This window comes from Lepidochelys kempii, chromosome 10, assembly GCF_965140285.1.
Source record: "Lepidochelys kempii isolate rLepKem1 chromosome 10, rLepKem1.hap1, whole genome shotgun sequence".
NCBI classification, from domain to species: domain Eukaryota; kingdom Metazoa; phylum Chordata; order Testudines; family Cheloniidae; genus Lepidochelys; species Lepidochelys kempii.
In genome coordinates, this window is record NC_136389.1 from 72,967,143 (window position 1) to 72,983,600 (window position 16,458).

Here is a 16,458-nt window from a genome sequence, read left to right on the forward strand (position 1 = left end):
TTTGAGCCAGGCCATTAACCGCTGAAATGCCTTTGCAAGTGTTGAGGTAGATTTTTCATCACTTGAAGTCTTTAAATCAAGACTGGTTGTCTTTCAAAACACTATTTCCCTCCATTGCACATGTATGGCAGGCACCCGTTTCAAGCACAGGTGTCACTAACAACACCTAACGAGACCATGCAAGGGATTAATAGAAGCAGGGACCGGACACTTTTAAGTTTCCTTTCAACACAGACCTTTTCATCAGGGGTTCATTGCCTTGCTTCCCTGAACCATTATGCTCTGTGGAACATAAAGTGCTGAATAAGAGAATGCACGTTCATGATCAGATTAATCCCTGGTAAAATTCCAATGACTTCAGTGGGTTTATACCAGTGGCATGACTTTAGCCTATAGCATCATATGAATTATGTGAATGGGAAGTTAATGCTTGTTCTTAAGGTGTCTTCAGAGATTAATGCCAGCCAGATAGAGTGGGTTACATTCAAAGTGAAGGGCCACGATTAGCCTGGCCTATTATCTTCCCAATTTAAAACTAATCAGAAACTAATCTCACTTTCACAAACATCACCCTGTATGGGCAGGTCGGCGTATCAACCTTTGCTGATCTGGCTGATTTAATAGCTGGACCTGGGAATGACAAGTTGGTCATTTGTCCTCCCTGCTATTTCACTCACATTCCCTCCACCCCATCTCACACGCAATTAAGTTATAATAAAAACGATTTTGTTGGTTTATAACCTACTGATTCAAAGCAGCCAGGGCCTGAAAGATAATACAGGGATTCTATCAATGATAATTTACTGGGATGGATTTGCATTTTTTTCCCTTCCAATGACAAGATTAGTTCCCATTATTAACAACGCAGCTAAATTCCAGAACCCATCATGCGGCTGCAGTTGCAGTTATTTTTCAGGCTTCAGGCAGATGGACCAAGGGGGAAGAAAAAGAGAAGAAGCCTGTTAATGATTTTCTGAAGAGGTGACAGTGGCGTCCTGATTGACAGCAAAGCACAGCGACGGGGTTTGTTAATGAAAGCAGTATGGTAACAATCAATTTTCCTCTCTCCCTTTCTCCTCTGTACAGAACAGTGAGCCCTGAACTTAAGTCTTATGCTTTGGGTGTGCTTTTCCTGCTGCTCCGTTTGCTAGGTACGTGCAGTGATTTCTTCTTTCTTCCCCCACACCCTAAAAAGTAACTAAATATTTATATGTGCGTCAAGGTGTGAGTGCCCATTGATTCCCCCTCTTTGGATGTTGAACGCCTGTCCTATGCTGTCATTTATCATTGGGGTCTGAAGCGAGGAGATCCAAATCCTTTCTCTGCAGTGCGGATGGAAAGGCCTCCAAGGGTCATGGCACATGGCTCTCCTGCCATTTCAATCACGCTCATGTTGGAAATCGTGGTGTTGAGTGAGATAGCCTCCCTCCCAGCTAGTTAATTCTCCACAGTCATTATTAACATGTCAGCTGCTTGTGAAATTACTTCTTTACTGTGCTGCTGACTTACAGGGATAAACAATTTCACACCACTTTGAGGATAGGAGCTTTGTTATTCCATTGGGTGGCAGCTGAGTCCTCCTGGTCTCTGTGGGAGGAAAACAAAAGGAAAAAAAAAACAGGCTTTATCTGAATGCTGTTGCCGGGTTTAATCTCCCATTAAAATACATTTGGTCAAACCGTTGGATCAATGTATGTCTCTTCATGCCTGAATAAAAGAGAAAACGTTATCTGTAATTGTCTTTTCCCTTGTAACGGGATGACTGTGGGGGAGTGGGCTTAAAGGCACAGACCCTGTTTCTCAGAACTTTGGACCTCATTCTGTCTGATGCATTGCTCTGGGGTCGGTCTCACTGATGTGTTCTGTTGGTATTCTACTCGTGGGTTTCTGCTGATTCAGTGGGCCAGACTTCACTCTCACCCAGTAGGAGTGGAATAGTCCCTTATTCTATGAGTGCTCCCAGTGATTTCACTGAGCAAGGTGCAATTCAATATGAGTAGATATGTCAGAATCTAGCTCAATGTTAGTTTTTTGTAGCATAGATCCATCTACTGTGTGGTTGTAGTAGAAGGATTTTACCCCATACTATGACAGTGTGGTATAGACGGAAGTGCCACTATTCCAATGAAGTCCTTCAGGATTTGGCTACTCGTTTCTTCTCTACTAGGCGATTATTTACTTGTGCAGTTTGGAATCATAGAATATCAGGGTTGGAAGGGACCTCAGGAGGTCATCTAGTCCAACCCCCTGCTCAAAGCAGGACCAACCCCCAATTTTTGCCCCAGATCCCTAAATGGCCCTCTCAAGGATTGAACTCACAACCCTGGGTTTAGCAGGCCAATGCTCAAACTACTGAGCTATCCCTTCATTGGCCTTCACTAGGGCAGCCTTTTTTCTTTCATAGAGAGGGGCTTAAAACCCCACAGTCCCATGTATCCCACTGAATGGTCTCTGAGTGTAAGGTCCTTATTTTGCATCAGAATTCTGGTGCCAAGTTTTTCTCCAGGAGCCAGTGAGATGCATGAGCATAAAGGCCCAATCCAGCTTCCACTGAAGTCAATGGGAATCTTTCAGCACTGGTCAAAGGTCTGAAATGCACTCCCTCACCAAAAGCTAAACGCTTTGCTCAGTGCTCAGAAAAGAAGAAAACACCACAAGACTTTGGTGGCTGATCCAAAGCCCAGGGAAATCACTGGGAGTCTTCTGGTTGACTTTGGGTCAGTCCCTTAATGCACGGTGTTTCCTTTTGCTGTCCATACTGTTTTAGGTTCTTGTCCTGTTCTCAGCTCTTGCAGGTTGAATGCAGAATCCCAAACGCAGGACCTGGCAGTTAAGCAAGGGAGGGATTTTGATTTTACATTCCAAATGTAAATGTATTTGCGATGGTAGTTACTAATTTTGTATTATTGTATTGTAGCTTATTATTGTTGTTGTTTGAGAAGTCTGCATGTATGATTCTGTGAGGGCTATTTTCTGCCACCAGTACTTGGGATAAGAAGCACCTTACTCTTCCATTAGTCCCCGGGACACTGCAGTAACTCTTTTTTGTAGCAAAACACATGCTGCCCTATCGCAGCAGAATCCCTGTGGAATACGATAATACAGCCAGGAGGATATCAGCCCAGCTATGGGGGACTACACGAGGATAAGGTATTATTCAATGTGAGTGAAGATATCCAAAACGCGCCCTTAATAATTTGAGGTTTTCTGGGTAGGTTGATTTTAAAAGCTTTTTCAGTTCACCTTTCAGCTTAGACTTAAAAGGGGACTAATAATAGCTTCTTCTTGAACCAAAGGAGAGTATTAAATATCTGAGGTACGAGACCCAGAGGTGCAATCTGAGTTAATAGATTTTAGTAAGGCAGAGGATGCTTCTTTAAACAGCTCTGCAGTTTCTGCTCTAAAATGTATATAGCAGCAATTTGTTCAACACTTTGCAATAAGAAGTAGAGCATGATTGAATCTCTTTAATATTCACTGTAATAACATGAAACATGACTGAAGTCTCCTGATATCCTGCCAGATGTATTATCTTATTCCATAGGAATTCTGATATGATAGAGCAGCATATTAATGTCTTGGTATGAAAGTGTTACTGTGGGTTCTTAGAAAAGAAACTAAAACAGTTCCGGTGGAGCCCCCATGGTATTGAAAGCTTCAGCTACTGTATAAGAGGCTCTGATATGGAGATTCTTTTCCAAATACCATCTCACTTCTTCATATATGCTGTCATTGAAAGGACCTGAGTTGAAAGTGCATACCTAAATACCCCACTCCTAGTAGCTGGGGAAGTTCAGATCTGGATTGGAACTTTGCATCTCAGGCTTATCTAAAGGTGAAAAAACTTTTGCAAATGGCACAAGTCAAACATGTCTGGTAATTCCATCCTGATTGCATTGGCAACTGTCAGCATTAACTATGCACGACTGAAATGGCAAATAGATTTATGCATGACAATAAGATCCTGGACATTCCCCTTTCCAGATGGTGTTTGCAGTTTGTCCCCAAAACATGCAGCTCAAGTGCAATATCTGGCTACCAATGGAGTTTCTGATAGTTTTGTTTTAAATCCAGCCTCCTAGCATCACTCAGTGTGACACACTGAAAGTGCAAGGCATGTCCATCGAGCCAGGCTTTGGAGGCCATAGACCTCCCTTAATTCCAAAGCACTCTACATGTCAAGTCTAGTCTCACTTGTTGGAAGTCTCTAGCCCTTGTCCTTGTGGAGATAGCACTCAAAAAGGTCTTCAACGCAAACTGGTTGCTTGGGTTGAAAGTTTTTCACAGCTGTTTTCCCTAAAGACCTCAGTTTATTCACAGCTCCTATGCAGCTCAGGTTTGGCTCTTGGGGACAATGAAACAGGTCCCAAGAGCTTAAGGATCCCAGGGCGTTTTGTTCATGCCAACATCTAGTTTTTACTCTTATTATGGCACTCTAGAGCCAGTTCAGCGCTGGGAGAGTAAATTAGATTCCATTCTGCCTTGTGTATCATCAACACCATCTGTTAGCTTGGTTCTGGAGCTGAATTTTCAGATCCGAGGTTGAGTTTGTGGTTGTCCACACTCATTTAAAAAGAAAATCACCTTTTAACTTGCAAACCAGCCCAGCTTGATCTGGAAAGCGTTAAGAAAACAAATAGCAAGAGGTGCAGTGTCATTTCTCAGGGCATTACCACACTTTACAGTTGAAGGGAATATCCTTTTGTTGGCCAGTTATCTGTTTTTATTTACTGGTTTATATCCCTGGTGTTAATAACTGATTAAAGGAAGTACTGAAAGCTGACATAGCCTGATAACTTCTGCATTTATTAGCCAATGTGAAAGATCAAACAAAAATCTGCAGAGTTCTAGTCATTAACAGAGTGAAATAAAGAGGTTTCACATCCCAGAGGCAAAGGAGAAGGCAAACAACGTATTTGTATTCCTGCCATATATTGTCATACAGCAAAGAAATGGCATTCATGTCAAGCTAAGGAATGGTGTCTCATTTATGCCAAGAAATCCAGAGTTAATGGTGAAGCTTGATCCTTAATTCATCAGCCCTCTGCCAGATAGTGCAACCCATATGTCTCTCTGTCTACATTCGTATTTCTAGAGCTTCAGTCACCTCAGTATCTGGAAATGGGGTGTTGGCCAAATTCCAGAAGGAGAAATTATGTTCTGCCAACCTAAAATTGGCTCTGTTGTTTTCTTGGAGACTATATTCTTCTTCACTTCCTGTCCTAAACCCTAGCAGTGATGTTAGTAATCAGTTTTAAATCAATGTTGTTTTCCACTACCCAAAAATATCTTAGAGGTGAGTGAAATGATTCCTACTACATAAAGCTTCCAGAACTTTCTTTTGATTGTTAAGGTGTGCACAAATGCCAATTTATGTGCTCAAAGGTGGGATTTAAATCTCCTCTTTCGGTGCCCACTGTCTGTAAAGCACTTGTGGATCTTGTCAGAATGAAAGACATTTATGTATTTGATTATGTAAGACTGAAGACCCCTGCAGTATCCAAGCAGAAAGGGGAACCCAAAGATTGTATTGCTGAGTGAGTTTAATGAGACTTTGAGCATTGCTTTAAGGTCATGGCCCTGTTGTGAACCACTCGCAGCAGAGTTCAGCTGAGAAATGCTGATTTGCCCTTAACTGCAGTGATTCAAGGAGAGAGTTCTGCTGTGGTATTTCACTTTGTGGGATAATGACAGAATCACTTTCTTTCAGGTCCATTCCCCTGCACTTATTAGAGATCATTCTCCCTCTTCCTTAGATCCTAAATCTGGACGCCCCCAAACTTGGGGAAAGTTCAGATCTGGATCTGAACTCCACAGCTAATTTCAGACTTTGTAGTGGACTTCAGGAAAACCCTGGATGTGAACACCATGAACCATCCAGAGCCAAGTTTCATAGCTTAGGCCCCTCTCTGCTTCTTTATGAAACTCTGTGACCAGCCTTAATAGGCTATGTTCAAACAGCAAATCAGAAGTGTAAGGACAAACGACTTAAAACTGAGTTGTGGTGTTTGTGGGATAGTGAGTGATCCCCTCCATAACTGTTGAACCCCGGCCAGTTCTTCAGGGGATCACGTGGGGTGACAGTCCCCACCAGATATGTTTAGTTTGCCTTGGAATTAGAGATCCTGAGAGAACCACAAGATTTGTCGGCATCCACCAGCCTTAATTAAAAATCCCCTTTGCACTCACTATGGCTGAGTCCTGTCCCTTTACCCCAAGGGTCACTACAGCATGTCTCTTTTATTTTGACAGGTTTTATCCCGCCACCCTTGATCTTTGGGGCTGGAATTGACTCAACCTGTCTGTTCTGGAGCACGTTTTGCGGCGAGCAAGGAGCCTGCGTATTATATGACAATGTCGTCTATAGATACCTGTATGTTAGCATTGCTATAGCTCTGAAATCTTTCGCATTCATCTTATACACAACCACCTGGCAGTGCTTGAGGAAAAACTATAAAAGATACATCAAGAACCATGAAGGTGGGCTGAGCACTAGTGAATTCTTTGCCTCTACTCTCACTCTAGACAATCTGGGGCAGGACTCTGTGCCCCAAAACCAGTCACAGAGGACAAAATTTATCTATAACCTTGAAGATCACGAATGGTGTGAAAACATGGAGTCTGTTTTATAGTGACTAAGGATGGATGAACTCTATATTAATAATATATGGGTCCTTTTTAATTAAAAGAGAGAGAGAGAATAAAATTTAAAAAACAGGAAACTTTTGTCCTTTTCTCAAAAATCAGAGCCAAGGATTCAGAATAACAAAATCTTTTAATGGGATCATTTTTGAAATCCTGCCGGAGTGCTGGAGAGAACACGAAACCACTTCTGTTGGGTACCAGCCCCTTTGATGATGGTACAATCTTCCAGGATAGAATCACCTGCAAGGGCATTGGGAGCTGCAAACCCAGGGTTTTGTCGGAGACCTCATCAGATGGACATTCTTGGGCACCTGGTGAGAAGAAACAAGCAAATAACAGCAATTCCAGAATAAGCGTTAGTGACTCTGCATGCCATTAGGGATCTGTGTGGCCCTGTCATCTCTGCAATATGGGCTAAAGGGTTAGCCAGTCTGGGTGCTGTTGAAGTCCAATGCACTCTCTCAGTGATGTCAGAGAGGGAAGAGTGCTGGAGTTATTAAACTACTTACACTCTGTCACCAGCCATGATTCCATGATAGATACTTTGAATGCGCCCGTATACCTTCTAGCCAGCACACATTGATGGTCAAAAGGCTCCACTGTCCTTCCAGCAGACCTCAGATTTCGGTTCTCTGTGAATGGCTGTGCTCAGATCTTTAAAACCCAGTAAAGTTCAAGTCATTTGCTTACACTTGCCAAATGTTCTGTCATTTTTTAAAAAATTCCAAACATTTGTCTGTATAATCCTTTTAAGATTTTTTTTAACTACTTTCAAATTTATATTAACCCTTAAATCACTGACCGTGTTCGATAGGAGGAACTTATTATACCAATTGCATTTTTTTTCTGGTTTCTTTTCAATATGCCACAACATCATGCCAGGGATTCAGCTAATCCATTGCATTTTTTTTAATCTGTATGCCTTCTTTCTGATGCACTGTCAAACCAATGAGGACATGCATTATTAAAAAGAAATTAAAAGAGAGAGTGAATGCTCTGTGTCTCTATGAAAATAATTATCAGTTGGAGAATTCTAGTATACTATAATAATTTACAGATTATTTCTTCATATGACATATGGCTCTGTGAATACATAGATGGAGAGACCCTTTGTTTATGTACTCTCCAGTTTTTAAATATATATTATTTGCAGTCAAAGGTCAGATGGGAGTGTTCCTTAAAATTATTGTGTGTGTGTGTGTGTGTGAGAGAGAGAGAGAATACTGAGCTCTGTCCTTCAATCCATACTTAGACAATTTCTATTCACATGAGTAGTCCCATTAATTTCAAGGAGACCACTCAAGTGAGGAAACAGTGCAGGATCTGACTTACTAAGGGCCAAATGTTGCCCTTAGAGTTGCATTCAGGGCTCCCATAAAGGGGCAGAATTTTCAAAAGCACCCAAATATTGACCATTACTCACTTGGACCAGAGTTAGGGCAATACTGAGCACTTTTGAAAATCACACCCAGATTCTATAGGAAATGCCCCCATGGATCCTCGGAAAGAACTGGCATGATCTCTTGAATTAGAGTCTTGTCCAATGCCCTTTGAAATCAAGGGGAGTCTTTCTGTAGACTTCGGTGGGCATTGGATCGGACTTTTCCTATATGATCTTTTTCCAGGACATTCCTACTGTTAAGCAATAAAAAGTGGCTGTGTGTAATGAATTTTCTCCAACCATAATTGAAACCAGCCATGTTTCCAATGGAGTAAATGTCAGTAGCATTTTAAGGGTTAGCATTATTAATTCAAAATCCTGGTTTTTTTGGTTGGTCTTTTAAAGCGGTTGTGAACCTGCAAACATTTAGAAACATAACCCATCATGTCAGACTAAACACAGGATGTAACTCCCATGTATCCCAGGAGTGGGTGAGCTTCCCAGAGTCATGTTCATTGCTGGCAATGGACACACCAAAATCCTCAGAATGGAACAGTGAAGTTACCTTGCCACTCGTGTTCAGTACCATTTTAGCAGACCTTGCTCTAACTGAGACAATTAAAAGCTGGCAGCATAAGACAATTTCCAGCTGACTTACTTTACTTTACTTTACTGGCGTGTTTTGTAATTTATGCACTGCATTAAATGTTCAGCAACAAAAAGGGCAAAGAACCCAGTATATCAAATAAGCTGCACTGTGCCAAATACTCAACCAATATTGTAACTATATATGTTTTTATTCTTGGCTTGGAGCCTTGTTCAGAATCATTTGATAAAGAGAGGAGTGGGAGGGGAGAAAGGAGCATTATGCAGTACCATTTGTATCTATTGGGTGGTAAATGATATTTAGATCAGTTTATTATATCCTGTCTGCTAAAATAGAGATACTGCATCCATAAGCCAATGAATTAAACAAAGGGACAGGTTGCATAACTGTCTCATAAAATATGTATAATTGTCAATTATAAGCCTTTGAAATCTTTCTGTACAGTTTTCCTTATTTTGAAAATGTATTGCTTATAGAATGCTGCCTTTTTCAGACGCTAACTCATCGTTTTATACTAAACACACGCGCGCGTCACAAACAACATGTCTCAATGCCTGATTTCTTGAAAATCTATAACCCCTTTTGCGGTTTGGATTCTTTTTCTCTCAAAATCCAGGGTGAATGAGAATAATATGCTGGCATGACGCAAAACAAACTGAAAGGCGTTCTAGAGCTATGGTTTGCCAGTAATTGAATGTACAATCAAAAGCCCATCTTACCAGTGTTACGGGAAACAAGATTGCAGGGCATGTACTGTCACTTCACTTGTTTGTTTGGGGGATTTTTTTATTTTTCCTTTTTTTTTATCTTAATCTGATGTCTTGGTTGTGTATGGGAAGCTCAGCCTGAGCTGGGTTGTTTTATACTTTTGTACCTAATTATTTTGTATCTTGTGAAATTGTGATTTTCTGTTTCTTTCTTTTGATAACATTGCTTTTGAAATGCTCTTTTTTAGGAAGCGTCAGATCCCAGTATCATCAAGGGCTTTAATCATAGAGTTTTGGTGCTGTCACAGGGGAAAGAGGTGTATCCATGCATGTAAAACAAAACTTGAAACCAAATACTCGGAGTGCCCCAGCTGTTTCTTTGCTTTGCTCATTTCAAAGTTTTGCATGTTCCCTACTTTTAATTGTACAGTCAGGGGTGAATAATCTCAACTCCGCCTCCTACACCCCAAAAATGGGTGCCACATTGCTTTAGGGGGCACTTCAATTCCTTTTTCAAGAATAACTTAACCATGCAGGAGATGGAATTGGAAAGATTCTCTTCCTGAGAGGAGAAAGCAGAGGCAAGCCCCAAGTTCTGAAGCTCAGATCCTACTTCCCCCAGGCTCAGAGCCTTTGGATTCAGGTTTTTTGTTGAGCCTATCTCAGAATCAACAATGCCCCCAAACCCTGTGCTTGCTGCCTGGTGACAGCCTTCTAAGGAGATATTTTGGGAAATGCAGCATACCATTTGGAGCCTGGTTCTCTTCTCACTCTCACAGATGTAAATCAGGAGTGGCTCCAATGAAATTAGTGTAGGGGGGATCCCAGTGTGAAAGTGGCACAAGTGAGAGCAGAATCAGGCCATTGGTACTTTGCACATTGGGCTCTTTAAATGACTTGGTGCATTTTGAGACCATCCCTTTATACTTGTGGAAATCATCTCTCAAAGTTCCTATCCCACCCTTTTGTGCATCTCACCAGAGCAAAGAGCATTGTCGGGAGGAGGAGACATCTTTCCATTCAAATTTCCGGCCTTCCCCAGCGTTTTGGTTGCACGATGACATGACGAGAATTTTAAGATCACTTGAATTACCAAGCCAAACCCACCCACTTCCCCCTGTTCAATAGGAGGGTCCTACACCACGCTCTGGAGAGCCCATACATTCGAGGCATCAAATCTCAGCTCTCATGCTACCATTATCCTGTCTGAGAAGGATATGAGCCTTATGGGAGAGGGGAGGAATTCACTCCCATGGAGTTGAACTAGCAATGCTTACAAATGAAATGATGGGGTGAGCAGAAGACATCTGAAGAGGGGTTTAAGAATTTCCCAATAGTTAGGGCATGTAAAAAGAATCTTTTAAGAAAATCTTTAGACTATCTTTATATTCTCCCTTCAAAATGCAATATGTGATCCCCAATTATTTTTCATTAACTAAAGGGATGCTAAGGGCTGTGCATCGTACCCACACCTTTCTGCATCAGCCAGTTGTGCTTTCTCCCAGGGTGCACCGTGTCTTGGGAGGGAAAGCAGACTCAGTTTAGCAATCAGCAGTCTCACTCCACAACAGACCCAGAGGCAACCTCAAGGCTACCTTTCAGAGTAACAGCCGTGTTAGTCTGTATTCGCAAAAAGAAAAGGAGTGCCACAAGTACTCCTTTTCTCAAGGCTACCAACACTGTGAGTTGTGAAACTTTACCAGGAGGCAGAGTCTGTTGCTGCTGCTGTTCGAGAATATTTCTCACAGCTGGACATGTTGGGCTCAGCACTTCCCCTGTGATTCAGATGAGCTAGGTGCGTTGTTTGTTTTGTTTTTTGTCAGAGGGAGTGGGGAAAATTGGTGTTAAAAGCTCTTAGGCAAATACGTCATAGGACTGAAACATTTTTTTTGTTCTTTGTTCAGAGAGGTTTCCAAACAAATTCCCATTCTGCCTTTAAAGCCAGTTATCCATATGTATCCCTCCCTAGTGTCACATGAGCCATCTTTATAGATATAAGGCTTCCAAATCACTCGCACATTCTTGCTCACTAGATGTGATTAATGTGTGCAAACTTCACACCATTTCTTTGTGCCTGGGGCCCTGGAAAAACACGTCCTAAGTATAAGTAATAAAGGTTGTGATTCTGAGCTGCTTTGACCTTGCAGAGAGCGAGAGAGAACAGGCAAAGGCCCCTGCGCTCTTCTCCTTGTCTAAAGCAAAGTTCACTTGTTCCCGTGTTACCTACTCCTCTCATGACTCACCATGGGGGGAGGGATAGCTCAGTGGTTTGAGCTTTGGCCTGCTAAACCCAGGGTTGTGAGTTCAATCCTTGAGGGGGCCGTTTAGGGATATGGGGCAAAAATTGGGGATTGGTCCTGCTTTGAACTGGGGGTTGGACTAGATGACCTCCTGAGGTCCCTTCCAACCCTGATATTCTATGATCCCACTGAGCCGGGGTTCCAATCCTGGAAGGTTGTGGCACTCTCAGTTCGCTGTGACTTGGCAGTTTCAGTCCCCTGCAGTATATCCTTGCTTAGAGATGGCTAAAATACACTTCTTGTAAATGAGCATGAGCCAGTGATTGTTCTAGTGATTAGTATAAGCCAAGCTTGGTGTGATCTTATGATGGATCAGACGGACTCTAGAAGGGAAGAAATGACAATGAGGGGGCATTGTGGCTGGGTTTTTAAAGGTCCCTAAGAGAATTAGGCACCCAACTTCAGCTAGCATTCAATAAGATTTGGATTTTAGCCATATTTCAAAGCCTCCGCCTTTAGGCATCTCTTACAGGCTGTCCACTGGGCTCTTTCACCAGCCTGAATTTCACACCAGTAATTTTGCAAAAGACTGTTAAAGTTCCTTTAGCTAGATGGTGCCTTCCTCCTCCCCCCACTTAATAATGCAAATGCAAATAATGCAATTTAGTCCTATCAAGCCAATAATCTCTATTCAAAGATATTAACACTGTCATTTGCATTGGCCTGAGAGACCAGAACATCTCATTTAGTTTCGGCCCATCAGCTACACTAAAAACATGACCCATTTTTTCTTGCTTTTACATATTAAATCTGTCATTCCTTATAAGGTGTAAATGACATTTTTCCATCATTCCACTGACTTTTCCAGGAAATGCAAGTCTTAATTCAATTGCTTCACAAGAACATACTCTCTAGACAGTTTTTAGATATTGGGTATTTTTCTTTTAACTAGTGTTGCCTAGTAAAATCTTTGGCTCTGATCTTGTTCCCTGAATTCAATGGGGCAAGGGCAGGCTCTGGGTAATTATGAGCAAATTAGTCATGTTCTTTTCCTTGGAATGAGTGAAAATATGTTATCCTTGTGATTAAAAAGAAAAGAGAGAAAATTATGAACAAAAGCTGCCAATTGTCAAGTGGGCTGGAGCAGACAGTCACAGTCTGATGTGAGGAGTCCCAATAAAAAAGGAAAATACCAGTTATATGCCAATAATTTCAAGTGCAATAATTTTTAGAGCGATTCTCCATGAAGTGGGTGTCACCACTGGCAATAAGCAATAAGAAACACATCAGGAAGAGTGGACAAATAATTTATTAGCTGAATTTCCATTTCCGCCCCCCTTTGTGAATTGTCAGTGAATAGTTTTAAAATTTCTCTAATTTATTTGCCCAAAATTTCTGCGTATAACCCTTCACCTGTAGATTGATTGTGAACCACTTATTAAGAATATTTGATACTTGGCCTGGGTTGGTTAATTTTAATTGGACATGTAAGTCAGGCGGGATGTTTCTATTTCCAAACCAGATGGATGTAATTTTAGAATCGGGTTTTTGGTGCCTCTATTCATGATTAGGAGTCCAGGGTCAGATCCTTCGCTGGTGTAAATCAGCATAGCTCTACAGAAATTAGGTCAATTAATTCCAGCTGAGGATCTGACTCTAAAAATTCACTGTTCAGGTACATGAATAGCTGCTTAAATTTTTCTGCTTCTGAGAACATTTCTGCCAGTTAGTCCCTTCATTAGAATAATCCCAGAGAGCAACCACAAAACAAACATGATCACTGGCAAAGCAAACAGGTACCAAAAGTTAAGTATTTGTGGAAATTTGTTTGCATTGTTTGTACAGCTATAATATCAGGCACAATAGCCCAACAGAATCGTAGAAGTCAGCGTTGTGAAAGGCCTAACATAGTCCACCTACCTAACCAGGTTGTCAATCGTCAGGACAACAAAGAGGTATCTGTTCTCTGCCCCATACTTTTTTACCCTTCAAAATGCTTATCCTTCCTACAGAATAGTCTCTCACAAACATTGAGGCATTTACTGTTGTCAACCCTCATCTCAGTGTTGTCTTTTGGGGTCCTCATGTCTCTTGCTAACACACACTCGAATAAAGATGCAACCCTTCTCCCACAGTCTCTGATGCTTTCTGCCAGACCTGAATGCTCTAAGGCACCTGGTGGCTCCCTGACATTTCCACTTGCTGAAGAGTTCTAGCCATTGCGTCTTATTCCTTAGTGCATGAAAGCAGTTCCCATCATCCACACCTGGAAAGCATCTGTCCTAGATCAGAGCTCAGCAGGGAAGTCCAGTGGCCCTGGGACAAGATAGTATTTTCAAGCAAAAGTGATCTCTTGTTTCTCTTTGGTGCAATGCCCAACTGGGTGGGGGAGAAGAATTGTGACCTTTTTAAACCCATAGTGCCTACCGTTGAAATGGAATGCTGTGTTGTTTTGCATTGTATTATACGTGATTACCATGTAAATAAAGTATCATAAATGTGGTATTCATTAGAGTTGTGATGCACCCCACAACAACAATATTTCGTCTTCTGCTATATGGGCTTAAAAACCATTCCAGACTTGGGAATGTTTGTGACTGTGTAAACTAGAAATGTGGCAAAGGCATTCAATGGGAAAACACTGCCTATATACAGCATTGCTTTGCCGTATGTACGATACATGAGCACCATCAGAACCTCAACGAGGCAGGCGATTTATACAAGAAAGAGCAGCTCTTTAGTTAAAGTGGGCAGTGAGTAGAACAACCAGTATTTCCCAGCCTGAACTGGTCAATCTCATTCATGATGGTGGGAAAAGCAACATTACTGAGGATCTGATTTCTCTTTCATTGTTTTCTTTATGTAGGGTGTTAATGGTGAGGAAAGTTTGCCATGCCAGTGTGACTTTATTACTTTCCTCATCCCCTGAGATCTTTCAGCTGTAGTTCCCACTGAATAGACTGGGAGTGTTAAGATCAGAGTGGGTTGGGAAACAAGCTTCCCTGATCCGACTCAGCCAGCTAATCCCTCCGGGGCTCTAGAAAACATTGCAGGCTTTTAAGCAAATGGGAACTTTAGAGACTTTTATTCCCTGCCTCCATTCTCTCCTCCTTATCTTTTGCTCCGTGAAACTAGAGGGAACAAAGTGCCAGTGTGTCAAGATGCAGAAGACCTACCACCTGCCCCAGTCAGCATTATGTTTGCCCTTCTAGAGAACTTCCAAATCCTGATGGAATCTTGTTTTAATTTTTTCCCCCATTCTTAGAAAGTTCAAGTCTTCACTGGCAAAAGTTTGATGTCACTGCTCTTGGGTATAAGACCCTCCTTGGGTGACATCCCCAAGTGCATGAGATCTTCTATTAGCTAAAAATGGCTAAAATCATTTGGGGGTGTATTATCAGGAGTGTCATATGTAAGCCAGGGAGCTAATTGTCCTTCTCTACTTGACACTGGCGAGGCCTCCGCTGGAGAACTGTGTCCAGTTCTTGGTGCCACACTTTAGGAAAGATGTTGACAAATTGGAGAGAGCCCAGAGGAGAACAGCACAAATGATAAAAGGTTCGGAAAACCTGGCCTCTGAGGAAAGGTTAAAAAACCTGGGCATGTTTGGTCTTGAGAAAAGAAGAGTGAGGGATAACTTGATAAGGTTTTTAATATGTTGAGGGTTGTTATTAAGAGGATGGCGATCAATTGTTCTCCATGTTCACTGGAGGTATGGGCTTAATCTGCACCGAGATTTAGGTTAGATATTAGGAAAAGCTTTCTAACTATCAGGGTGGTTAAGCTCTGGAAGAGGCTGCTAAGGGAGGTTGTGGGATTCCCATCATTGGAAATTTTTAAGAACAAGTTGGACAATCACCTATCAGGGATGGTCTAGGTTTAATTGATCTGGCCTCGGCACAGGGAGCTGGATGTAATGACCTCTCGAGGTTCCTTCCAGCCCTGCATTTTTATGATTCTGTCAGACAGCGTTAGCCATGCCCATGAGACACTTCCATGTGTAGGTCATCCTGTTGAACATGCAAGACAATCCCACCTAGGTTGCTTTGCCTGTGCCTATGAAACTCTTCCACAGAGGTCCCCCGGCTGCATATACAAGATGGCTGAGTGGAGGTTACTCTGATTATGAACATGCAAGCCTTCCACATTCTTCTCTCTGCCCACTTAGAGCCCCCTGTATATGCCACCCTGCCTTTGTGTGCAAGAACCTCTCTGCATAGGCTGATGCCACATCTGTTTCCAAGAATTCATATCACAAGTGACCTGCAGCTTCCTTCCCTTGAACCTTGATGAGCTGACTTTTCCCCACCTTGGGCTGCATGTTAATCCGTTGTTATTGTGCCAGAGTGGAAGGATTCTTTTAAAAATTCTTTGAAATGTGCTATCTGGACTGCTTCTGATTTTGAGGGCTTTTTAGCAGCACTTCCGAAATAAATCCAAACCTGGTTTGGAAAAGAAAATATTTTACTGTACGATTGATTTGGGGGTGGGGAGAAGAAAGAGAGAAGAAAGAAAAAGAAACTACATACTCAGTAAAAAGAAAAGAAGTACTAGTGGCACCTTAGAGATTTATTTGAGCATATACTCAGTATATTTTGAGTACTGCATTCTGTATTTTTGCAGCTATATTTTCGAGATGAGCAGTTTAGAAATGCGTGATGTGAAAATGTATACTGTAAGTTTGCTGTAAATTATATTAAAAGCACTATTTTCATTCTTATTCTGCCTCACTGGGTGATCTCCTTGGCAATCCTTTTATTTGGTTCTTGGCTGGCCAGGTTGTCTGGGTACCTCTGCCAAAGAGCTCCCAGCCCCAGCAATGGGGCTTTTAAGGTCTTAGATATTTCTTTGTTAACCCCACTAAGTCACCCATCTCTC

General features: G+C 41.9%; 1 protein-coding gene across 2 annotated transcripts in view; it reads left to right on the plus strand.

The window, feature by feature from the left end:
• The window catches only part of SLCO3A1 (solute carrier organic anion transporter family member 3A1), a 227,932-nt gene extending 211,629 nt beyond the window's left edge, over positions 1–16,303 (plus strand). For both annotated transcript variants that reach the window (XM_073304210.2, XM_073304209.2), the window contains 2 exons: positions 1,087–1,151; positions 6,253–16,303. In XM_073304210.2, the coding sequence (XP_073160311.2) occupies positions 1,087–1,151; positions 6,253–6,632 (445 nt within the window). In that variant the 3' untranslated portion in view covers positions 6,633–16,303. The remainder of the gene's footprint in view (positions 1–1,086; positions 1,152–6,252) is intronic.
• Positions 16,304–16,458: the final 155 nt, after the last annotated feature.